The 26,784-nt window shown below is 37.6% G+C and overlaps 1 protein-coding gene across 1 annotated transcript in view; it reads left to right on the top strand.

Annotated features, from left to right (window-relative positions):
• The window catches only part of CRPPA (CDP-L-ribitol pyrophosphorylase A), a 322,296-nt gene that overhangs the window by 27,217 nt on the left and 268,295 nt on the right, over positions 1–26,784 (top strand). The window contains exon 3 of the mRNA XM_030308046.1: positions 13,188–13,337. Within this exon, the coding sequence (XP_030163906.1) occupies positions 13,188–13,337 (150 nt within the window). The remainder of the gene's footprint in view (positions 1–13,187; positions 13,338–26,784) is intronic.

The raw sequence follows: 26,784 nt of genomic DNA, 5'->3' as shown, positions 1-26,784 counted from the left end.
TTTGACAATAATGTAGCTGTGTTCAAGGGATAAGTCAAGTCTAGGGTCCTCCTGCTAAGTTGGCATCTTAGCTACATCGTGTCTGCCAGGTTGATTTTAAAGTCACTTATTTTTCAAAGGTATTGTGCATTGTCTCTATGGTGTGACTAGATAAGAATCTTTTTTCCTCCCTTGCTTAGGATTTATTCATGCAGTTTGATTAATATCTTATCAATTCTAGAGCCTTCCATATCATTAACTTTTAAATATTGACTTTGCCCCATTTCTGACCCTACGGCATTTTCTCCCTTCTACTTATGCATCACTGTATGTGTGGTAAACCTTCCCCTGTCCTCATAACATCATTTTTTTTTTCTGGCACGCGTGTGTGTGTGTGTGTGTGTGTGTGTGTGTGTATGTGGGGGGGTGGTGTTTTCTGAGTAGCCTTGGTTTTCATTTATATTAGTCCTAATATAATCTCTTGTTGAAGTATTTTCTTTTTTTTTTTAATTTTTTTCAACGTTTTTTATTTATTTTTGGGACAGAGAGAGACAGAGCATGAACGGGGGAGGGGCAGAGAGAAAGGGAGACACAGAGTCGGAAACAGGCTCCAGGCTCCGAGCCATCAGCCCAGAGCCTGACGCGGGGCTCGAACTCACCGACCGCGAGATCGTGACCTGGCTGAAGTCGGACGCTTAACCGACTGCGCCACCCAGGCGCCCCGTCTTGTTGAAGTATTTTCACAATCAAAATTTGACTTCCTAGGAGTTTGATTTGGTCCTTTTCAGCTGTCATTGCCCCCCCTTTTTTTTCACGATTTTATATTCTTTCAGTACTTAAATATAAATATTTAATTTATTGTAGCTAATTCTTCGTAGTTCTTAACTTCTTCATTTCTCCACTTTTATTCAAGATTTGTTTCTTCCTCTGTTGAGCAGTTTGTATTGTAGTCCCATGTTTGGCAGGACTTTATCAGTAGGAATCCTTTGGGCATGGGATGAAGATGTGTTTTTGAAGCAGATTTGTGTTCTGCCAGGGATCCTGAGGGCTTTACCATTTTGGATTCACATTATGTTAATTTTTGGCTTGAGGTTTTATCCACCTTATGGTCATGTTAAACCAAACTCTGAACTCCCATTAAGTCTAGATGACAGTTAGGGCCTCTCAGGGAAGGTTCCCCTACCCATCAGAATACAAGCCAGGATAGACAGACAATTTTGTATAATCTTAATGCAGTGGTTATTGTGCTTTATCTGGCTTACCTTTTAAATGGTTACCTGGATCTTAATGTGAGGACCACAGTTCTTACGGACTAGGTAGCATAGTCTCAGGACAGAATTCTTCATTCTGTCTCATTTGTTTATACTAAATCCTTTTAATAACCCAACGCATCTCCACTGTCTTCCTTGGATTCTGTATGTGATGTTAGTCCTAGGTAGTTATCTCATGAGTCACGGTTCTAAAATAATGATTTTTTAAAGTTTATTTATTTATTTTGAGAGAGAGAGAGAGAGAGAGAGAGGGAGAGAGAAGGGGAGGAGCCTAGAGAGAAGAGGAGACGGAATTTCAAGGCAGGCTCCATGCTCAGTATGGAGTCAGATGTGGGGCCCGATCTCATGACTGTGAGTTCATGAACTGAGCTGAAACCGAGAGTTGGCTACTTTGCTGCTTAACCAACTGGACCACCCAGGCACCCCTAAAAAATTACTAAAAACAAATAACCTTAAGAGTCACACTGGGGAAAAAAGCTATTAATAACATTTTCTCCTGAACTTTTTTTACATTGCAAGAGGTTTTGCAAGATAATTTGTCAGCCATAGTCCTGAAATTAGAAGTTTTTTACTGGGGCACCTGGGTGGCTCAGTCGGTTGAGCGTCTGACTTCAGCTCAGGTCATGATCTTAGGGTCCGTGAGTTCAAGCCCCGGGTCAGGCTCTGTGCTGACAGCTCGGAGCCTGGAGCCTGCTTTGGATTCTGTGTCTCCCTCTCTCTCTGTCCCTCCCCTGCTTGTGCTCTGTCTCTCAGTAATAAATAAACGTTAAAAGTAAAAAAAAAAAAAAAAAAAAGGTTTTTTTTACTAAGTATAAATTATTTTTATATTTCTGCATAATTAAAAGTCCAGAGATGGAAAAGTAGTAATGAGGACATTGTTATAAGGGAGATGTTGGACAGGGTAAAATAAGTTGGAACATAGAAATGTGAGAGAGTCATTTTAGGACTAATAAGCTAGCTGTTATATACACAAAACTGCCAGTAATAACACAAATTTGAAAATGATAGTGCATCAGAAAGGCAACCTCCTCAAAATGTGTTCCTGAGAGAAGACATTTTCATAGTTACTTGCACATATGAAAGCCCTGTGTTCTTGGATCTCTAATCATGTTTTATCTTCTCCTCCCTTGTCAAGTTCTGACAGTAACAGGTCACATTTATTGCTCCTTCTTTTGCACCTCCTCAGTGCAAAAGTTGACTCCTCAGTGCACAGCGATCTGGCTTCTTCTCCTCTGACTACTTTGTCCAAAATCACCTGTAATTTCTCAGCTCCCAAACTATATGTGCAGTTTTAGTCTGTTATAAAATAAGTAAGATGACTGGCTTTTATACCTGGTTCCTTGAAAGAAGAATTGAAGTATTTAGAATTTCCGAAGTAATAGAGGAGGGTTTTTGTTTTTCATGATCCCCTTCCATCTCCCCTGAGATGATGCTAATGAGATCACTCAGGATCTGGGCTGGTTGTCAGAAATACTAATGGTGTCTCATTACCAATGGCAGTTGGAGGTTTGAGACTTTGAACCAGCCCAACCTCTGGGGGAGAGTAATTGGGCTGGAGACTGAGTTGAACCACATGGTCAATGAATCAGTGACTCACACTGACAAAATGATATCCCAATGAAGACCCTGGACACTGAAGCTCAGGAGAGCGACCTGGTTGAGCAGCGATGTGCTGATTGCATGGGGAGAGGGCACCGCAGAGGCTGTGTTCTGAACTCGCAAGCCCTCACCCCGTGTTTCTCTACATTTATCTGGTCTGTTACATATCCCTGGTCATACACATGTGATCATAAATAATCATTGTCAAAATGTAGTTCTAATCATTTTCCTGAGTTGTAGGAGTTTTGGGTGAACTTCATTGGAGGTTGTGAGAACCTTCTGGGTTTGCAGCCAGTAGGTCAGCAGAGCTGGTGATGTGGGGATCCCACTTGGGTCTGGTGTCTAAAATAAGGGCATTCTGGTTGTGAGCTGTGGGGGTTGTGCTAAGTCCAGGTGGCTGACATTAGAAAGAATCATATTATACCAAAGCAGCCTATACAGAATGTCTTAGCTAAATTGACAACGTTAACCAGACCTTCCTTCTGCAGCTCTCTCTACTTTGTCTTCTGTGACTGCAATCTTTGCTGTTTTTTTTTTTTTTTTTGACCACTCTTTCCAGATACATCTTCCCATACTTGAAATGTTTCCTTTAACTTCTTTTATAACTGAACAAAGTACTTCTGAGCAATCAAAATCATGCTCACATTACTTAATTGAAAACCTGTTACATAGTAAAATTCACTTTTGGGAGGGTATACAGTCTGAGTGTTTATACCTGTATAGATGATTACAATCACAACAGAACTTTGTAACACGCCAAAGAATTCCCTCCTGCTGCTGCCTGGTACTCAGACCCTTGCTCTCTTCCTAATCCAGGTCAATTCTTGATTGGTGCTCTGTCCCTTTGTTTTTGTCTCTTCCAGAGAACTGTATAAAAAGAATCCTACAACATGTAAGTTTGTGAGATGATTATTTGACATGGTACAAAGCATTTGCATGTACCCGTTTTAACTCCAAATTGACATATTTACTCTGAAATCTCTCATGCTATAGCTTCTCTGCTATAATTGCAGACCTTGTATGTTAAGCTTCCAACTGAACAGAACCATTTAAATTTGCCTTTTTTAGCATCTCTGGAATAATCTGTAGGTTTGAACTCATTAATCTTCCTTGATTTATTTCCTTGAATTAGCTTTTGGAGACCAGGGGGGAACCATTAAATCTCCCCCTCCCCCCATCCAAGGGAAATAACCTAAGACTTGAAGTTTAGAAAGATGGCTGTCTCCCTGGTTTGATAGATGGAGTACAGGAGATTGAGGGGACTGAAATTAGTTTGGGATCTATGTAATGATCTAGCAAAGTGGTCAAAGTCTATTTAAGCAGACTGAAATAGAGAAAGAAGTAGAGGTTGGGGGCCAGGGGAAGAGTTTAAGGAACTGGATTGGCTGGACCTGATTGGATGATGTGAGCCAAGGGGTAATACGACACATGTACTTGTGAATGCTTTAATTTTTCTTTGCCGTTCCCTGACAGTAGACCTCATCGTCTCTTCTAAAATGCTCCTGCCCTCCCAGACCTCAGCATCCTTTTCAGACACTGAATTGCTTTCCAGAATTTGGCAGACCTACCCATGTTAATATTAGTTACCTAAAGAATTTTAACTGCTTGTGATCTTATCAACTCCTGACCCTTAGGTACATCTTACTGCTTACCTAACAAAAAGTACCCTACACTTACTATATTGGGTTGTTTCTCCAGTATTTAAGGCAACAGGTATTTTTGTATCTGAGAGTAGACTTCCAGACCTGAGTTTCTTTGTATATCTGAATACTGAAGTGGCACAGCATTTCTCAAACTTGGCACAATCTTACACGTTTTCGTAAGGTACTTTCTGTTGGTGGGGCTATCCCATGCCCTGTAGGATGGTTAGCATCATTAGTTAGAAAATTTGTTGAGTCCCTTTCTGAAGAGAAATAGTGTAACCTAATAAACAGAAATTCTGACGGGGTCGGGGTGGGGGGGTGGTGTGTGTGTTTGTGGGGGGGGCAATCTTTGTATTTTACAGCAGGACTGTACTCAGTAACGATTAAGGAAAACTTGAGAAGTAAAAGCTAATATGTGTGTATCAGGAAAAATAAACTGGCTATCCAGTATTGGATATTTATGCAAAGTATTTTGGGCTTGTTATTAAAGAGCTAAATGACTCGACAGATGTTATTTTCCAAACAAAGAATCTTAGGTAGAATTGACCATGGCTAGCAGTAAATTGTACTGGATCTCTATTGGTTAGTTTTGATCATGATCAAGTGCATTGAAGGTCAGAGTTCATTCAGTGTTGGGTGGGGGGTCAGGTAATAAGCGCTCCCGGGCCATTGGATTCTGTATCTTACTGGAGGGAAACATTGGTATTAAGACCTGGGTCTGAAAGAAGCAGTTTGATATGTGAGAAAGCCTGATTTCTGAGTATTTAGTGGCAAAGTTGAGGCTTATTTTAACAAAGTTGAAGTGCCCAGGGCAGGTAGTGAATTATTCCCTGACTATGGAATGAGGTAAAACTTGATGTGTTACTGATGGTGAAAAGGCTACTGTGTGAAAAGCTTTTGTTTTCTTTAGCTAAAACTGTGACTCCTGTATATTTTATGTATTACCTCTAAATCAAGTTGGGGAAGGAGGCAGATCAGGGGTATACCTAGGGATTAAAATGTAGTAAGGCTTATTAAACACCCAGGACATCCAAGCAGAATACTTTTGATCAAATTAGATGTAAATTAAATGGTACTGCTTTAATTTTCAGGAATTAAAGTTGAGTATATCAAATGCTTTATTTCTTCATGCTACATATCCTTTTTTTAGGGGTACATGGAGTGATAGAGCAATTTGGATAAGTTTTTCTAAAATACTGGTATTTCTGTATTGAATAAATTATTTTTATGAAAGGATATTGGAGTTATTGTATTATCAAAATATGAAATACAATCTCATAATGCCCAATGATTAGCTTTAAAGATGTGATTGTGTAAACATTCATTAAGTAGTCTCAGAATAGAGACAACTCAGCTAAATGAAATTGTAATTATATAGTCAGGATTTCTATAGTGTGTTGTCATAATTAGCCTGAATGAAGATAGGCGAGTAGGAATGCATGTCAGCACCTGCTCTGTGTATGGATAAGTATTGTTGAATTTTGCTTCTAAAAGTAAACAGAAGAGGTGGGGTTCATTTTTCCACATTGTGTGATTTGTATCTGTGATTTCCATGCATTGACTTGTGGAAATACTTGGATAGATTAGTGTGAGAGGCAAGTAATCACTGTGGTGCTGAGCTGTTAAGCTTCCATTCAGGGCTTATTAGGCTAATTCCCAATGAGGCAGTGTATTTGATAACTTGGGAATTATGCTTCATGTAACAAACTACCCAAATAGCTCTGTTTTAGAGGCACCTAACTGACTTTGTTCATACTTGTGTCTTAATTTTGATATTTTAAATTTCGGAAAAGATTCACGTAAATGAGGAGTTAGGTTTCTGAACAAACATCCCTTTCTATGGAAACAGCTATGGAGTGCATGCCTGTCAGGATTAGCATCTTTGTTTAAACCAGATAGTTGAGTGAGTGGTAGTTTTTTTCCACATGTTATCCTTTTTATGGGTATTTTATTCAGTAAACCAGTAGTCACTTTGTGCTTTAAATGGTCTTCCTATTGTGCTACTATACAGCTGATCTCTAGGCTTCCAGTTAAACCTTACTGAGTCTTGGAGTATACCGGTCCTACCATAATTACATCCCAGATATGGATGTTATTTTTTCTCTTCAGAAGTTTTTAGTAGTCAGAATGAGAGTCCACAAATGTACTGTCAGAAATTAAAAAGGGAGAATTTGAAAAGCACTGTGGACACTTAGGTATCTACCACCCTGAACATTACTGGTCACTTTTAAACCATATCCCTGCCCTGATCTTAGTTATTTCCCCCACATGGATAAACATTATCCTGAAATTTGTTTTTATTTTCTTGTTTTGTTTTGTTTTCATTTTTGTCAGATGTATTCTTAAAGGGCATAGTAGGTTTGTATGATTTTTCATATCCCTGTAAAAAAATAATTATTTGTATGATTAACTTCTCTTTTGCTTTTATTTTGACAGCACTTTTTTCCCCCCAAAACACCTTTAGGGAATTGTATTTATGTGAATCTGTGCAGCTATCACATGTTCATGATCACTGTTTTATATCACAGTTCATCTATTTGTAGTTGATGAACCTATGTTTTCTTTAATTTTTGCCAAGGCAAGCATTGCTAGCATGAACATTACTATTAATGTCTTAAGCACATGACCCAAGGATTTCATTACAGTCAAGATGCATGCATGTCACCAGCTTTACCAGATGATGCTCAATTACTTACTGAACTTGGATAAATTCTACTCACTAGGGTATAAAAGGAGTTTGAGCTAGAGCCATATCCTTACCATTTAATATTGTTGATGGTCTTTTTTTTCTAATCCAGTTAGTGGCAAATGCTTTCTCTTCGTGGTTTAATTTGGTATTTTGTTAATAGGTTTGGCATTTTTTCCCCAGTATTTACAGGATTTATGTGTTCTCATTGAATTGCCCATGAAAGTCTTTTGTCCCTACTTTTATTTTTTAAGTAAAAAGCAATTTCTAGAAATTACTTATATATTAGGCACACAAATATTCTGCCAATTATATGCCTTGTAATCATTTTCTTCCAGTTTATTTTAATGTAGTTAAAAATACTAATGTCTTCTCTTATGATCTTCGTTTTCTGTATGAGATCTGAGGGAGGGAGAATGGGTGCTGGGTTCAGATTGTGGTGGTGCAGAAAGTGAAAACTGTGCTGAAATGGTATATTTTGAAGGTGATGGGCTTGCTCATGGATTCGATTCAAATGGAGTATGAGAGGAGATAAGTTAATGATGATCAAGGTTTTTGACAATAACTAGAAGAATAGAGTTGACTTTTATGAAGATGGGAAGTGTATGGAAAAGCAGACATGGATGGACTGTGTGGTATATGTGAAACCAAAACTGATCTCAGTATGTTAAAGTTGAGGTGTGGCTCTTGATCTGAGAAGTTAAATAGGGTATTCGGATACTGACAGTCTGGAATTGAAGAGATTGTTTGAGGATGGAGGTATAGTTTTGTAAGTTCTCATGTAGATAGTATATGAAATGTTGTGACTTGATGAAGTCACTTATGGAATGAGGGTAGCTAGAGAACTTTGAGGTCTCTGCTTGTGAGATGATTGAGAAGGTTTTCTGAAAGCCAGGTGAACAGATGCCCTTGAAGACAGAGATACCCATTGGATTTGGCCACGTGGGGGTCATGGATGATATTTATAAATGTATTTTTGTGGATTGGGGGAGATAAAATCCTCATTGAAGTCGATTGCAGAGAACAGGAGAAGAGACAGACATTGGAGATTCTAAGGAATACAGATAATTACTTTAATGGAGTTTTGTTTGAACCTCACTAGGAGTAATTTGGTTATAGCTGGAAGATAGGTGTGATCAAAGAAAGACTTACTTGATGGGAGATGTCAAAGATTGCTTGGATGCTACTGAAGATAGTTGACAGTAAAGGAATAAAAATTGATGAAGCAGGATAGAAGGCACACTGTTGGTGAAAGACTTGAGAAAGGGATGGGTGCCAGTGGATAGGTTCAGATACTGGCTTTTACATAGGAGCCTGGGAAATTTTTTGTAGTTCTCAGAAAATAAATTTTAACTTCCTTTGTTAAACATTAAGTATTTGTTTTTGATGGTTTATTGGTAGTATAGATAGAGATAGAAGTGATTATTTAATGTTGATCTTGTCCTCTGCTTTCTTGTCAAATATGTCTATTCCTAGTTTTATAGGGAATTCATCCAGATTTTCTGTAGAGTACTGTCTGCAAATGGAGATAGTTTCACTCTTTCTGGATGCTTTTTATTGGATTTTCTTGTCTAATTTTCCTGACGAGAACTTTCAGTACAACGTTAAACAGAAGTGGTGACAGTGGATATATTTTTGTTCCTGATGCTAAAGAGAAAATCCAGAGTTTTTATCAAATACGATGTTACCTATTGGTTTTTCACAGTTGCCGTTTTTTGGCTAGAGGAAGTTCTGTTCCTAATTTGTTGCATGGTTTTTTCACGAAGGAGTGTTGCATTTTGTCAGATACTATTTCTGCATATGTTGACATGTTGGTGTTTATTATTATTTTTTGCCCTTAATTAATATATATGACATTGATATTTTGGTATATTGAATCAATTTTTCATTCATGGGATAAATCCCATTTGGTTGCCAAATTTGGTTGTTAGTATTTGGTTGAAGATTTAGGCATCTGAATTCATCAGGGGTTTTGGGCTGTCGTTCTTTTTTGTGATGTCTTTTGTTTAGTTTTGGCAATACTCATCTTACAGAGTTAAGTTAGGAAGCATTCTCTCCTATGTCACTTTTTTGGAATAATGTGAGGAATGGGTATTCAAGATTTTTTGTATAACCAGTGAAGCCTCCTGGGCTTTTCTTTGTGAGAAATTAAAATTCTAATTCAGCTTTCTTAATTGTACAGGTCTATTTAAATTGTTTGTTATTAACTGAGGGTTGATGGGGGGTGGGAGGGAGGGGAGGGTGGGTGATGGGTATTGAGGAGGGCACCTTGTGGGATGAGCACTGGGTGTTGTATGGAAACCAGTTTGACAATAAATTCATATATTGAAAAAAAATTGTTATTGAATCTGTTTTTTGTAGTCTAGAAAACTGAAATTTCATCTGTTTTGCTGAAATATACTTGTTCATAGTTTTTTATTTCTTCTGTGAGGTTGGTAGAATGTCATTGTTTGATTCCTGATTACACTAATTAGAATCTTCCCTCTCCCTTGGTTTGTCTAGCAAAAGATGTGTCAATCCTCTTTATCCTTTCAAAGAACTAACTTTGGATATTGATTTTTTTTTTCTATTTTACTACTTTCTATTTCATTTATTTCTGCCCTAGTCTCTATTTATTACTTATACTTGATTTAGTTTAAGTTTTTTTTCCCGAAAAAACTTTAGAAGTGTTAAGTCTTCAGGTAGAACATTTTTTGACTTGAGAATATCTCTTTATGTATAGACATACACTATAAATTTCCCTCTTTGGATTGCTTCTTCTGCATGCTCTGTTTCATACTGTATCTTTTCATCTCATTGTGTCTTCTGTTTTCCTAATTTCTTCTTGCATTCATTCTTAGTATGTTCACCTTCCACATTTTTGAAATTCTCACATTTAAAATTTATTGACAGATTTTTTTTTTGTTTTTTTTGAGGTATAATTGATGTACAACATAAGTTTCAGGGGTAAAAGATAATGTTTCAAATTTGTTAACTTTATTTTGGTGATCATTTCGCAATGTAAACATCTGTCAGCACACATGGTTACAGAATCCTTAGGATTTTTAAGATTTCTAAGCAACTTGATGCTGTAGTCCATGCTGTACATTACACCTCTAGTTCTTATTTTGTCACTGGATATACCTTTTGACTGCCTTCACCTGTTTTGCCCTTCTGTACCCCCACTTCTGGCCACCACTAATCTTACGTGTCTTTGAGGCTTTTTTTTTTTTTAGGTTATATGTGTAGGTGAGATTGGTCTTTTAGTATGTATTGGTCTTTTTCTGACTTGCTTCGCTTAGCATATTGCTTTTGAGGGTCCATCCATGTTGTTAGAAATAGAAATTTCCTTTCCTTAAGGCTGAAAAATATTTTCTTGTGGATGTGTATACCACATTTCCTTTATCCAGTCATTGGTTGGTGGACCTTGAGATAATTTATCAGTTCTAGGTGGTGATGGTCTCCCTCTCATTTCCTCAGGGCTTATTGTTGCTGTTGTATGTGACTTTGCTGGTCTATTTCAGTGATGTTCCCCTCCCCCTCACCGCCATACCAGGTGAAGTCTCTGAAATCACTTCACAGAGGGTGCAATCTTGGGCATGGATATAGTCACCCTGGAATGACAGTGGTTTTAGTAGGATTCTTTTTGTGTTTGTTTTGTAATCTCTTACTGTCTGTCTCTGATATCACACCCAACTGATAAAGTCTATTCATTGCCTGCAAATTGCTTTCTTTTTTCTTTTCTTCCTTATTTCTTCCTCTATTTCTTTGTCTTTCCTTCCCTCGCTTGACAATGCCTGAGTTATAAAATGTTCTACAGTGTGATTCAGTTACACTTTGCCTCCTCTGCAGTGGTAGTTTTTGAGGCCAATGTTGGAAGTTTGCTGTGATTTCATGCCAGCTGCTGTTACCTGGCTCTTTCCAAGGTGTCCCTGATAAACTAGCTTGCCAACAGTTTAGCTTTTTTGCTCCCTTGTAGCTACCACCCCAGTCTAAATAGCTTAGTGTGATCGTCTTTGTTTTTTTGTTTTTTTTTTTTTTTTGAGAGTGGACTAAGGTTTCAATTTGCTCACAGTCAGTTCCATATAAAGTGAGTTCCCTTTTGGGAGAGATTGATAGCTCTGTTCTTAAAGCCTGTCTGTCCCTGAAAAATCCCTGTACTGCTACTTGAGTAGGGGGTGGGGGGCATGATGTCTTGTTTCTCTAAGTGAATCTTCTATTTCACAAGTAGGGTGGTGCATGGAGACATTCAAAGACTCTTGTTATTCTTCTGGTGTGAAAACTCTGCCCTAAGTGAGATTGGGGGTTAAGGCTATTCATGCCCCAATATTCATTGTCTACCTACTGTGCCTGGGGTAGATAATCCATTCACAAGTTGTGGCTATGTGGTTGGAAGGGAGTCGGCAATCTCTTGTCAGCAGTTTCCTTAATTTAGCCTCTATGACCTGGGGCTGAATGGGATGGGAAGTTCTAACACTCTGCCTTCCTTCTGGGAGGTAGTGGGAGAGGGAGCCCCATCTTTTCATCCATACCACTCCGAGTGGAACTTCAGTCACACTAAGCTGGGTGGATTATTAAGGAAGAAATAGATCTTGCCTTGAGTACCAAAAGCTCTCTCTTTTTAGCAAGATTTAGTTGATTTTCTTAAAAAAATGTTTCATTTGCTGCATGCCCTTCAAAGACTTTAAATGGTTGCAGTAAAATACTTTCACTACTTTGGCTGGAGAGAGAATCTGGTGAGGTCCTCTTGCTCACGCTTTGTGTTTCATGTTGTATATTAAATACAATTTTTGCTTCATGGCCTCGTATAGAAGATTATTTGTCCATAGTTGGAACGTAAATAGAACTTTTCATGTAAAAAGTTGTGTGTGTGCTCGCACACGTGTATGTGTTTCTCTTGCCTTCTAACCTTTACTGACAGGTGTTGGGCTTGAGGACTTGGGTTTGCTCCTTACTGAACTTGCACCTACTTGGACATTACTGCCTTCCCGTCAGCCCTGGCAATGTGCTCATTTGTGCTTTTATTCCAAGGTTCCAAATTTCTACTTAAGTCTCTGGGAATTGTGTCAGTTTATAAACTGTCTACTTGGCTCACACATTAGCTTTTATTTTCAGCCAGTCTCTTGGATTTTATAAGCTAGTTTATGGACTATTTATCTTGCACAAATACTAGTCTTCTCAAGTCCAAATTTGTTGGTGTATCAATTTGATGGCCTGCAGTATCTGTGTATTAGTCACGTGGAAGATAGGAACTTGCGGAGGAGGTTTGGTTAATGGCCTACCACAGGAACTATATTTTAAAGCAGCTTCTCCAAAGCACTTGTCTGGGAATGACTTTCAAGACTACGATGAAACACTTTTAAAGATAAAGGGGACAAATTGTCAGATATGAAGGTGTCTTTTTGTAATGTTTAGATGCATCTATAAATGAGACAGTTTAATTAGAGCTATTGAAATCAATGGCTACTTTACATGAGGGCACATTGCACTGAGATAGTTTGAAGGGTTTTTTTTTTTTTTTTTTTTTACAGGAATTAGAGTATGGCATAAATTCATCGTTACTCAGGTTGAGTCTCATTTTGTCCTTCTTAGGAGATAGGTCTCTTTCCTTAATTATCTGTGTTTAAGGTAAATCTTTTGAAAGCCCGCTAAGAAATAATGATGTGTCATCCTTCTTTAGTTTTTCCCCATTAATTCTTCTCCCTCTCTCGTTCATGGAACAGCCACTTGTATCTTACCATTCTGATCTAGTATAAGACTTACACGGCTAGTGATAAAAAACAAATACGAACTTACGATGGAAAAGAGTATCTTTACCTCTTACTTGGAACTGTAATATTAAGAAATGGATTTTTTGATGTGAAATACTGTTTTATTAACCAAATTAACACTCGTTCAAATATTTTCTTGAGGTTGCTTGTTAAAGTTAGAAATAGAACCTCTCAAAAATAAGAGAGAACGTTGAGAGTTTGATTGTGAAATATGCTCTAGGTGAAACAAATGTTAATTGGATCTCTGTTTGTTTTTCAGGCAGCAGGAGCAATTCGACCTCTTGTATCTACTGTAATCAGTCCATCTGCTGATGGTTGCTTAGACCATTCACTAGAACGTGCCAGACACAGAGCAAGTGAAATGCCACAGGCTTTTCTATTTGATGTGATCTATGAAGCATATCAGCAGGTAAGAATCAGGGTTTCTGAAAACCGCTGTGTTGGGGGTCTGTAAGAATGCTCGTCTATTTGGAGATTGGCTGGAAGAACTTGGGTGATTCCGTGTATAGCTGGGCTCATGGTTAAAATGGACAACAGTGAAGTACGGACGATTCACAGCTGGGTCATATGAGAAACACATGCAGAGTCTGGAAGTATACATGTGTACTCTGAAGTTCTCACCTTCCCCTGAAGGGTCACACAGAGCACTCCCTTCCTCGCACCAGCAATGAAAATTTAGCAACATGTGTGTGATGGTTCTTCTCAGGGAAGACCATCAGAGACTTAGTGTCCAAGGTATTTATTGGGGTTGGTCATATAGGGATCCTCTGCCTTAGCATATATAAAAATTCCAGATTCCCAGAAAGAAGGTAGCTGTCCAACCTCAACCATATTGTTTATGCAGATAGTCTGAGCACAGTGAGCCATACTTAGTGGTTAACTGTTCAGTGAGAATACTGCAAGAGCCAATTTCCCATATTGAGGTGGAAAAGTAAGGACAGCCGTTTTAGGCCTGTGTGATAAATTTCCTGCACGGCTATACTGATACCTTGAAAATTTCAATTAACAAAATAACTTGTTTTAGAATCTCACATAATTCATTCATGTTTAGATGATCCAGATTACCTTTTTGTTTTTCATGTTCTAAAAATGTTTTGGGACCCATATAAGTTTTCCTGGCTTTCATTGCATATTGATGGATTAAATACTTACTGAATATTAGGTATTATGCTTGTCAGAAAATACCCCATGAAATAAGTTATAACTACAGTAACTCATTGCTTGACTGATGTTAAATAATCTATGAAGAGTAGTTTGAATAGACGGACTTTGAGGAATATGAGGTACTGGTAATAGGGTTATTGACACTTAAAACAGAAGAATGCCTCCTATTTCGGATAGAAGGTGATCACAAACACAATAAATTATGGCTCAATCTCCGTTGGTTAGTTTTAAAATGAGAGGATGTAAATGAGAATCCATTTTAGTGATATAAACAGTATGCCATGGTTTGTATTATTTCTCTAAAATGAATTTGGAGTACAGGAATTTACCTATATTTGGCTATTAATTATTCCAAGGGTAAGCCATTATAAATATTTATTCAAATACTCTTTTACATCCTAAATGTTGCAGAGCTAGACCACATCTGCCTTACCACCTGAAATTGTTGATCCTTAAACACTTAGAGCTATCACATGTCATTCTTCCTAGTATATTTTAGAAGATAAAATGAATATAATTTCATTTCCTCACATTAGAGAAGCATTTTTTTCCCCCAGTTTTTGCTGGAGAATTAAGTGCTAATGCACTGAAGTATTGGTTCTCATAGTGTGGTTCCCAGACAGAATCGGTATGCTTTGGAACTTGTCAGAATGCAAATTCAGGGGCTCCACCTCAGATCCACTTAATTACAAACTGTGGGAATGGGGCCCAGCAATTTGTGTCTCAACAAACAACTCTGCCATGTGATCCTAATACACTGAATTTTGGGAACCATCACCCTAAGGCATTCACACCATGTAATGAATCAGATGCTCTTCTGCGTTCTTGAGAGAATTCAGAAAATAGTAACATGACAATAATTATGTGTGTTCTGTGGTTCAGGTGAGGAATTTTGAATTACAGAATCAGTTTGAAGGTTTTGCTATAAGCTTTTGGTTTTTCCTCAATTTTTTTGGTTTAATTATTTATTTAATTAATTTTTTATAAGTACTTTTTATTTTTTATTTTATTTATTTTTTTAATATGAAATTTATTGTCCAATTGGTTTCCAGACAACACCCAGTGCTCCTCCCAACAGGTGTCCTCCTCAGTGCCCATCACCAACTTGCCCCTCCCTCCCACCCGCCTTTGTCAAGTTTTGATTAAAATCCAGCTAGTTAACATACAGTGTAATACTAGTTTGAGGAGTAGAATTTAGCGACTCATCACTTAGCACAACACCTGGTACTCATCACAAGTGCCCTCCTTTATACCCATCACTTATTTAAGACATCCTGTCCAAGTACCTTCCCTGCAGTAACCCTCAGTTTGTTCTGTTTCTTGGTTGGCCTCTTCCACCCCACCCCCTTGTTCATTTGTTTCATTTCTTAAATTTTGTATATGAGTGAAATTGTGGGATATTTGTCTTCTTCTGGCTGACTAAATTTCCTTAGCTTAATACTCTCTAGCTCCTTTCTTGTCATTGCAAAGGACACTGGCAAGATTTCATTATTTTTCTGTGGCTGGGTAATACTCCATTGCACGTATGTATGTGTATGTATATGTACGTCTATCTACATGTACATACCACATGTTCTTTACCTGTTTGTCAGTCCATGGACATTTGGGCTCTTACCATAACTTGGCTATTGTTGATAATGTTGGGATAAACATCAGGGTAGGTGTATCCTTTCAAATTAGTATTTTGTGTATAATTTGGGTAAATGTGTAGCGGTGCAATTGCTGGATTGTAGGGTAGTTGTGTTTTTAACTTTTTTCAGGAACCTTCATAATTTTCTTCAGAATGGCTGCACCAGTTTGCATTCCCACCAGCACTGTAAGAGAATTGCCCTTCCTCCACATCCTTGCCAACATCTGTTGTTTTCTGTGTTGTTAATTGTAGCCATTCTGACTTGTGTGAGGTGATTTCTCATCGTAGTTTTGATTCATGTTTCCTTGACGATGTCGAGCATCTTTTCATGTATCTGTTAGCCATCGGGATTTCTTCTTTGGAGAAGTGTTTGTTCATGTTTTCTGCCCAGTTTTTAATTGGATTATTTGTTTTTTGGGTGTTGAGTTTGATAAGTTCTTAATAGATTTTGGATACTAACCCTTTATCAGATACGTGATTTGAACATACCTTCTCCCATTCATAGGTTACCTTTTAGTTTTGTTGATTCCTTTACTATGGGGAAGCTTTTTATTATGTTGTAGTCCCAACGTCCCTGTTGCATGTTTAGGTCTTTCATCCATTTTGAGTTTATTTTTTTGTGTGTCTGTGGTGTAAGAAAGTGGTCCAGTTTCATTCTTCTGCATGTTGCTGTCCAGTTTTCCTAGTACCATTTGTTGAAGAGACTGTTTTTTCCACTGGGTATTCTTACCTGCTTTGTCAAAGATGAGTTGACCATATAGTTATGGGTCCATTTCTGGGTTTTCTATTCTGTTCCAGTGATCTCTGTGTCTGTTTTTTGCCAGTACCATACTGTCTTGATCACTTCTGCTTTGTAATCCAGTTTGAAGTTAGGAATTGTGATGCCTCCAACTTTGCTTTTCTGTTTCAAGATTACTTTGGCTATTTGGGGTCTTAGGTGCTTCCATACGAATTTTAAGGTAGACTGTAGCTCTGTGAATAATGCTGGTGGTATTAAGATAGGAATATGTAGATTGCTTTGAGTAACGAAAACATTTTAACAATATTCTTTGAATGCATGGGCATGAACTGTTTTTCCATTTCTTTGTGTCCTCTTAAATTTATTTAATCAGTGTTTTATAGTTTTCAGAGTACAGATATTTTATCTCATTGGTTAGGTTTGTTCCTACATATCTTATGGTATTAGGTGCATTTGTAAATGGGATCAGTTCCTTAATTTCTCCTTCTGCTTCATTATTGCTGTATGCAGCTGATTTCTGTAAATGGATTTTTGCATTCTGTGAGTCTACTGAATTCGTGTTTCACTTCTAGCATTCTTTTAGTGGTGTCCTTTAGGTTTTCTGTATAGAGTATCCTGTCATCTGCAGAGTGAATGACTTCTTCCTTTCTGATTTGGATGCATTGTCTGATGACTGTGGCTATCACTTAGAGTACCATGTTAAATCATAATGGTAAGAGTGGACGTCCTTCTCTTGTTCCTGCCAGTAGAGGAAAAGCTCCCAGTTTTCCCCCATTAAGGATAATATTAGTTGTGGATCTTTCATACATGGCCTTTATGATGTTGAGGTGTACTTCCTTTAGCCCTACTTTGTTGAGGGTTTTTATCATGAATGGACATTGGACTTTGTCAAATGCTTTTTCTGCATCTACTGAGAGGATCATATGGTTGCTATCCTTTCTTTTACTAACGTAGTGTATTATGTTGATTGATTTGTGAATATTGAACCATGCTTGCAGCTGAGGCATAAATCCCACTTGTTTGTGGAGAATGTTTCTTTGAACGTACTATTGGATTCAATTTGCTAGTATTTTATTGAGAATTTTTACATCTATGTTCATCAGGGATATTGGCCTCTAGTTCTCTTTCTTAGTGTATTATTTGTCTGGTTTTGAAATCAGGGTAATGTTAGCCTCATAGAATGAGTTTGGAAATTTTCCTTCCATTTCTCTTTTTTGGAATAGTTTGGGAGGAATAGGTATAAACTCTTACTTAAATGTTGGGTAGAATTTCCCTGGGAAGCCATCGGGCCCTACTCTTGTGCGTGTTGGGAGGTTTTTGATTACTGATTCAATTTCTTTGCTGGTTATCAGTCTGCAGAAGTTTTCTACTTCTTCTTGTTTCTGTTTTGGTATGTTATGTTTCTAGGAATATATGTCTTCTAGATTGTTCAATTTGTTGGCACATGATTTTTCAGACTATTTTCTCATAATGGATTATATTTCTGTTGTATTGGTTATTTCTCATGTCTCATTTGTGGTTTTATTTATTGGGGTCCTTTCTCTTTTTGGTAAGTCTGTCTAGGGGGTTATCAATTTTATTAATGTTTTCAAGTAGCTTCTGGTTTCATTGATACGTTCTTTTTTAAGTTTTTTTTAAGTTTCTATATCATTTATTTCTGCTCTAATCTTTATTATTTCCCTTCTTCAGCAGCCTCTATTGCTGTACACTACCCTCTTAGGACTGCTTTTGCTGCATCCCAAAGGTTTTGGATTGTCGTGTTTCCATTTTCATTTGTTTCTATATACTTTTTAAATTTCTTCTTTGATATCCTGGTTGACCCATTAATTCTTCAGTGGCATGTTGTTTAACCTCCGTGTATTTGAGGTCTTCCCCAATTTTTTCTGGACTTTGATTTCAAGTTTCATAGCGTTATGGTCAGAATATATGCATGGTACAATCTCATTCTTGTACTTGATGAGGCTTGATTTTTGACCTAGTATGTGATCTGTTCTGGAGAATATTTCATGTGTATTTGACAAGAATGTGTATTCTTCTTTAGGATGAAATAATTCTGAATATATTTGTTAAGTGCATCCAGTCCAGTGTGTCATTCAAAGCCATTGTTTCCTTGTTGATTTTCTGTCCATTGATGTAAATGGGATGTTAAGTCCTCTATTATTATTATAAGTGAGTTCCTTTATGTTTGTTGTCAATTGTTATATACATTTTGGTGTTCCAAGTTGAGGGTACAGATGTTTATAGCTGTTAAATCTTATTGTTGGATAGTCTTCTTTATTGTGTTGTAATGCGCTTTTTTCATCTGTGATTACAGTCTTTGGTTTAAAATCTAGTTTGCCTGACATAAGTATTGGTACTCTGGCATTCTTGATGTCCATGTGCATGGTAAATGTCCATCCTAACAGTTTGAATTTGCTCATGTCTTTAGTTCTAAAATGAGTCTCTTGTAGACAGCATCTAGATGGGTCTTATTTTTTTTATCCATTCTGATACCCTATGTCTTTTGATTGGAGATATTAGTCCATTTACATTCAGAGTTATTGATAAGTTTTTAGTGCCATTTCATTACCTGTTTTGTCATTGTTTGTAGAGATTTTCTCTGTTCCTTTCTAGTCTTTTTCACTTTTGGTCTTTTCCATTCAGAGTCCCTTTTACTATTTCTTACAGGGCTGGTTTAGTGCTCATGAACTCCTTTAGTTTCTGTTTGGGAAAATCTTTACCTTTGCTTCTATTCTGAATGATAGCCTTCTGGATAGAGTATTCTTGGCTGCAGTTTTTCCCATTCAGCATGTTGGATATATCATGCCACTCCCTTGTGGCTTGCCAAGTTTCCGTGGAGAGATCTGCAGCTAGTCTTACATATCTCCCTTGTAAGTTAGGGACTTCTTTTGTTTTGATGTCTTTTAGGATTTTTTTCTTTACCACTATATTTTGCAAATTTAACTACAATATGTGTTGCTGGTTGGCCTGCTTTTTTAAAATTTTAATGGGAGTCCTCTATGCTTCCTGGATTTGGATATCTGTTTCCTTCCCCAGATTATGGAAATTTTTGGCTCTTATTTCCTCAAATGTTCTGTCCCCTCTTCTCTCTCTTTTTCTTCTTGGATTTTTGTAATACAAATGTTACCCACTGAGTTACTAAGTCTATTGTGTTCCATAATTTTTTTCTCTATTTTATTCAGCTTCATTATTTATCCTTCTATATCACTTATACATTCTTTTGCCTCTTCCATCCTTGTGGTCATTACATTCAGTCTTTTTTGAATCTTAGTTACTGCATTTATTTTTTAAAATTTTTAAAAAATTCTTAACTTTTTTAATTAAAAAAAAATTTTTAATGTTTATGTTTCTTTTTGAGACAGAGAGAGAGACAGAGCATGAGTAGGGGAGGGGCAGAGAAAGGAGACACAGAATCCAAAGCAGGCTCCAGGCTCTGAGCTGTCAGCACAGAGCCGGTTGTGGGGCTGGAACTCGTCAACAGCGAAACCATGACCTGAGCTGAAGTTGGACGCTAAACTGACCCAGCCACCTCAGTTACTACATTTCTTATTTCTTAGTGGTTGCTTTTTAGTTCTTTGATTTTTGTTGTAAAGGCCTCCCTGAAGTCATCCATTCTTTTTTTTTTTTTAATGTTTATGTATTTTGAGAATGAGAGAGCACACAGGAGTGGGGAGGGGCAGAGAGGGAGGTGAGAGAATCCCAAGCAGGTTATGCGCTCTCAGCACAGTATGTGGGCTCAATCTCTGAGACTATGAGATCATGACCTGAACTAAAATCAAGAGCTAGATATGTACCTGACTGAACGACCCAGGCACCCCTAAAGTCTTCATTCTTAAGCCTGGCGAGTATCCCTTTGATTGTTACTTTAAATTCTCCATCAGGCATATTATTTATATCTGTTTTGATTAGATCTGTGGCCGTTACTGTATCTTGTTTTTTTGGGAATGGGTTCTTCTGTCATGGCATTTTGTCTAAGCCTCTGTCTTGTTCTTTGTGTTAGAAAAGGCTGTTAACTTTCCTGCTCCTTAGAGTAATTGCTTTATGATTAAGCAGGAATATAGTGTCCAGAACCTGGCACTTGGGGGAGTATCTCTGGTGTGTGTTGTATGCCCTGTGCTCTTGTGCTTTGGCTACTCTATTCTTCAGGCCAGTCATCTGCAGCGGCTCTCCTCGCCTGCTGTGAGCATTGTTTGGTCCTTGGCCTGAATGTGGTGAGTTTTAACTAGGGGTGCTCTGGACTGCTTGTTAAATGAGACCTGATGCTACTTCCACTAGAGCTGAAGACTTGCTGAACTCTGGTCAGGAGGCATGGTTTGTGCCAGGGGTTTCTGCTGGTCTTCTCAGGAAGGGGCCTGCCATGCTGAGACTTAGGTACACTTGCCTGAGAGAAGCAGCATTGGCAGAGCAGTTTAGCTATAAGTTTTTAAGAAAATTGATCCTAAGGACCCACAAATAAACTTAAATACATGAAATAATTTGCTCTTGACTTGATGTAATTTATTTACATGTTTTGATTTTCAAAAGCCAATAAAACAATACTAAACACTAGGGAAGAAAGTGAAAGTAAAAAAAAAAAAAAAAAAGGCTTGAAGTTATAAAATAAGCAAAAGCAACCCCTTATGCCCCCACCAAAAAAAAAAAAAAAAAAAAAAAAACTTAACCTTACCAAAAAAGTGACCTTGTCTTTTTGATGAAAATGAATAGGTTTTAACATGAAAAAACTACTTTGAATGCATAAACTCACCCAGTTATGATTTCTATACAAGTTAGCTTACTAAGGATAAACAATTTGAACTATTTTTCAACTAAGAACATGTTTCATGGAAAAGTTTTAGTGAATATTGAATATATATTTGTTACTGGGATACAATAGTGACTAAATAGGCTATCTTTTGTGAAGGTTTTTATTTCAAACATACCTTATTAAAGCTGAAGTAAAAATAAATTGTCCAATCATTGCTCAGGACCACTATTTTGAAGAGATTCATTCCCCATCGCATATTTTTGGCTCTCTCTATATACCTGGGTTTATTTATAGACTGTTGATATGTGTCTGCTTTTATGCCAATAGCATATCATTTTGATGACTACAGCTATGTAACGCAGTGGTAAATCAGGAAATGAATGAACCTGTGGTTTTATTCTTGCTCAAGATTGCTTTGGCTATTTGGGGTCTTTTGTGGTTACATATAAATGTCAGCATTGTTATTTTTCTGTTAAAAATGCCATTGGAATTCTAAAGGATTACACTGAATCTTTTGATCAGCTTAGGTCATATAGACATTTTAATAATCATACTAACCCATGACCTCAGAATATCTTAACATTTGTGTTCAAATTCTTTCATCAATGTCTTAAGGTTTTCAGTGTACAAATCTTTTACTTTTGGTTAAATGTATTTCAGAGCATTTTATATTTGATGCTATTGTAATTTTTTTTTTTTATCGAGATACTTTCTAACAGTATATAGAAAAAACTGATTATTGTGTGCTTTTTGTATCTTAAAGCTTCACCAAATTTATTTACTCACATAGGTGTTTTTTGGTTTCTGTATATAATATGTGCAAATGATAACAGTTTGATTTCTCCAATTTGGATGCCCTATTTCTCTTGTCTGATAACTGGCTAAGACTTCCAAAACTACTATGTTGAGTAAAAGTGCCAAGATTGTGGGTACCCTTGTTTTATTCCTCAATTTTGGAGGAAAAACTTTTGAACTGTCACCACTGAGTATGTTGCTAACTGTGCGCTGGTCTTGTATGGCTTATATTGTGTTGAGGTATGTTTCCTCTATACCCACTGTGAGAATTGTTACCATGAAAGGATGTTGAATTTGGTCAAATGCTTTTTCTGTATCTATTTAATCCTTAATTTTATTAATGTGTTATACAACATTGTTTCCCCCCCACCCCCCTCCCCCCCCCCACACACATATGCACGCACACACATGCACACATACTGAACCATTCTTGCTTTTCTGGGATAAATTACACCAGTTGATGATGGTGTATGATCCTTCAATGTATTGTTGAATTGGTTTGCTAATACTTGGAGGAATTTTGCATTTGTGTTCATCATGGATATTGGTGTGTAATTTTATGCTAGTGTCCTGTTTAGTTTTGGTGGAGGGTAATGCTGGCCTTAGAAAGTAAGATTGGGGGTGCCTGAGTGGCTCAGTCAGTTGAGCATCAGACTTTGGCTTAGATCATGCATGATCTCACAGTTTGTGAGTTCAAACCCTGAGTCAGGCTCTGTGCTGGCAGCTCAGAGCCTGGAACTTACTTCGGATTCTGTATCTCCCTCTCTCTCTGACCCTCCTGCGCTTGCACTCTGTCTCTGTCTCTCTTAGAAATAAACAAACATTAAAAAAAAATTAAGATTGTAAGTATTAACTTCTGTTTTTTATAGTTAGAGGAGGACCTTGTTGATTACTGATTCTCCTTACTAGGAGTCTGTTAAGATTGTCTTCTTCTGATTCAGTCATGGTAGGTTATATATTTCTAGAAACTTAACCATTTCTTTTAGGTTGCTCCATTTATTGGTATATATTTTTTCAAGGCAGTGATTCTTGGTAGTTGTGTGTTACCATTTATAGTGTTAGATATTTCATTTAAAATTGAGACTTTTTTCTTAATAAGTCTAACAAAAGGTCTGTCTATTGTATTTTTTTATAAACCATCTCTTTCATTGATCTTAACTGTTGTCTCTGTACTCTATTTCCCTTAATTCTACTCTGATCTTTGTTACTTGTTTGTAACTTTAAGCTTATTCTGCTTCTCTATTTTTTTGTGGTATAAAGTTAAATAGTTCTTTATTCTTTATTCCTTTTTAAAATTTTTAAAATTTTGACTTAGGTTCTTGTTTCGTAATATAGGAACTTGTCACTTCCCTCTTAGAACTGTGTTTTGCTACATCCCATAAGTTTTGCTGTGTTTAATAATTACTGGATTTGCTATAGTCCTGTGGGACTCAAGAATGCCCTGTTGGGTATCAGAGCTCTTAGGTGATTTGGGGTCCCGTCTCAAATAGCAGCTACAAAAGTTCGGGCACCCAAATAGGTGTACAGGCTGCCTCCAAGGAGATACTGGTGACTTGATTTTACTGTTAGAACAGTCCAGAGGAGGGACCAAAGGAAATGTGTCTTGGCTTTCCCAGTCCGCAGAGAAGAGCAGCCACTCTGTACAGGTGTGCTAAATTAGAAGCCAGATCCTTAGTCCTTAGGCATAGCTTATAAAGTTTGCAGTGAATTCTTGTCTTCCGTTGTCCTTGAAATGACTTGTTTTCTTCCCTCCTCCACACACTGCCCCCACCCCCAACCGCCTCCTGCCCTGCTTTGATTCCTAAAGGGATAGCTGCAGTTCATGTCCACATGTCCACGCCTATTTGAAGAAACTGCTGTTTAGTTTGCTGCAGCCCTCTGGGTCTTGTGACCACAAGCCTAATGGACTTGCAGAGTTAGGTGTCTCAGGATCCTACCTGTACTATGGGAATCTTAAAGTTGGAGTATAGATACATGGTAAAAACCCTTGCTTATCAGGGAGAAGCTGTTGAGTTGGGAGTTTCCTCCTGATTGTATGAGGCTGTTTTGGGTTGGGGATGTTTAGGATGAGTTTTCACCTTTACTTTTTTGATGTAGGCATTTTTTCTTCTTTGCCTAGTGTGTAGAAATCACTCAGCTGGGTTCTAGATGGGTTTCAAAGGAAAGTGCTTCTGGTGTGGCAGTGCATCTGTGAGAGGAGGGAAATTGAGGAGTCTCTCATGTTGCTTTCCTGTTGGACTTCCTCTGTGAAGATTGCATCCTAATAGGGGAGACAGATGTCAACTAAAGGACACTTTTAAAAAGACAAAATTGCAACATTCAAATACAAAATGAGCACATGAAAATTTTTTTCAACACATGGAGGAGCCAGTATGATGTTAGTATTCACTCAGAGGACGTTCGAAAAGTTAAATATGTGTAGGCAGCTTAACAAGGTCTGTTAGCATAAGATTACAGGTTAGATTAAAAATTGGTTTATGTCTCACCAGGTCACATACTTTTCGTTTTTTTTTTTTTTCCATTTTACTTAAATTATTTATATCACTAATAGGAGAAAAATATTGATGTTAACACTAACTTAAGACTGTCTTTTAGAAAAGTGAAATAAGTTCTTGAAAAATAGTCCTTGGGTGGCTTTTGCCGTACTTCCACATTCTGGATTTTTTTTTTTTCATAATGAGAGAATAATCAACTACATGGTAAATCAAATAGTGATAAATGTTTAAAGAGAAAAGTAGGATAGAGCTCCAGGGGTTGGAAGTTGCTGTTTCCTATTAAGTAATCAGACTGGTACTCTGGGAGAATGCGAAATTCAAGGCAAGATCTGAAGGGAATGAGTCATGCAGATAAATGAGAGTACAACATTTCAGATACAGGACACAGTGTAAGAAAGTCTGGCTATGCAATAGTGATGCTGGTAGGGAGGATTGGGAAGGGATGTGGTTGGAGAGTATTTGGGTCCCATAGCATGTAGACCCCTAAAGGTTATGGCACAGACTTCAGATTTTACACTGAAAGAGAATAGGACTTATCCTGTCAGTTGAGGCAGAATAGATTGTATAAGGGAAAGAAGGGAGGAGCTTTTGTGATACTGAAGGCAAAAGGTGGTGATGACTAATTGGACAATTGAGATGGTAGACAATGTGATATGAAGTGCTTATGCTCTGAATGCTTGAAGGTAAAATGAAGAGTATTAGCCAATGGATTGTATGTGGGGTTTCAGAATAAGAGGGGTCTTAGATAAAGGCGTGATCTCAATAACTAGAAGGATACAATTGCCTTTATTGAGATGGAGAATGTTAAAGGAAGAGAAGGTTTTGTGGGAGCTGAGGAAGAGTTTAGTTTTGATACACTAAGTCTGCAATTTCCTTTAAGCACCTTAAAAATGTCAAGGAGATAATTGGATACAAATCTAGAATTCAATGGAGAGGTCCAGATAAACAGTTGTCATCATCCAAGTATTGAATACCTTGGAGTTGATTTGAGATTATAGAATGAGGGGGTATAGACTTCAGTCTGAACCCGGGGGCAGTCCAAGATTATCAGGTTGAGGAAGTATGTAAGTTTTCTATTGCTGCTGTAATAAACTACCACCAACTTAGTGAATTACAAAACCATAAATTTATTCTTTTATTTAGGAGACCAGAAGTCTAAAATAAAAGTATTGTCAGAACTGTTAGAGGTTGTAGAGAAGATGGCTTCCTTCACTTGTCCAGTTTCTAGAGTCCACCTGCATTCTTTGTCTCTTAGTCCTTAAATCTTTCCAAATTCCTGTTTTTACTGTTACATTACTCCCACCTCTTATTCTCCTGCTTTCCTCTTAAAAGAATCATAGTTACTACATCAGGCCCATCATGATCATTAATTGGATCATACCTGAGAAGTCTATTTGTCATATACGTTAATGTACTCAGATTTGGAGAAAGAGAACACAGACATCTTGGAGGGGCCTCAATTAGCTAAGGGGATAGAAGAAGGGTTGGCCACAGGGTAATGTCATGGAAGCCTAGGGAAGAATGTGTTTCAGAATTGGGCAATTGTAGGAAATGCTACATATTGGTTTAAAAAAATAAAACTGATCAGGGGCGCCTGGGCGGCTCAGTCGGTTAAGCATCCAACTTCAGCTTAGGTCATGATCCCTTTGGTTGTGAGTTCAAGCTCCATTTTGGGCTCTGTGCTGGTGCCTCAGAGCCTGGAGCCTGCTTTGGATTCTGTGTCTCCTTCTCTCTCTGCCCCTCCTCTTCTCATGTTCTGTCTCTCTCAAAAATAAATGTTAAAAAAAAAATTAAAAAAACCCTAATTATTAGCCTTGGCAGTGAGAGTCTACTGTTGGAAGAGAGTGGTGAATATGAAAACCCATATAGAATTTTACTAGAGAAGAGGAGGGCTTCCCCTTGGGGAGGTTTCCATGAATATTGAGCAGAAAAATGGAGGGGGTGGCTGAAGGACGTTATGGATTAAGAAATTTAGATGGATGGTACAATAGCATATTGGTATCCAATATGATTTAGTAAAGGGAGACAAAAAGTGATGCCATATTGAAAGAAGATTGGGATATAATGTATTCATGGTTTTGGAGTTGACCTTGACAAGGAGGATGGATAGGTCACCCATGGGGACAGGAAAAAATACAGAGTGTGTGTGTGCACAGGTATAAGTAAATGTGGTAGGAGGATATAAAGTTTGTTTATTCTTGTTTTTTTATTGTCTTACTGTTACAGGAAGCAAAAAATCAGCTGACAGGGAGGTGGGTGAGGTGTGAAGTCTTAAAGAAAGTTGGGAAT

Source organism: Lynx canadensis, chromosome A2, assembly GCF_007474595.2.
Source record: "Lynx canadensis isolate LIC74 chromosome A2, mLynCan4.pri.v2, whole genome shotgun sequence".
In the NCBI taxonomy this organism is placed as follows: Eukaryota; Metazoa; Chordata; class Mammalia; order Carnivora; family Felidae; genus Lynx; species Lynx canadensis.
This window is presented reverse-complemented; position numbering and strand designations above follow the sequence as displayed.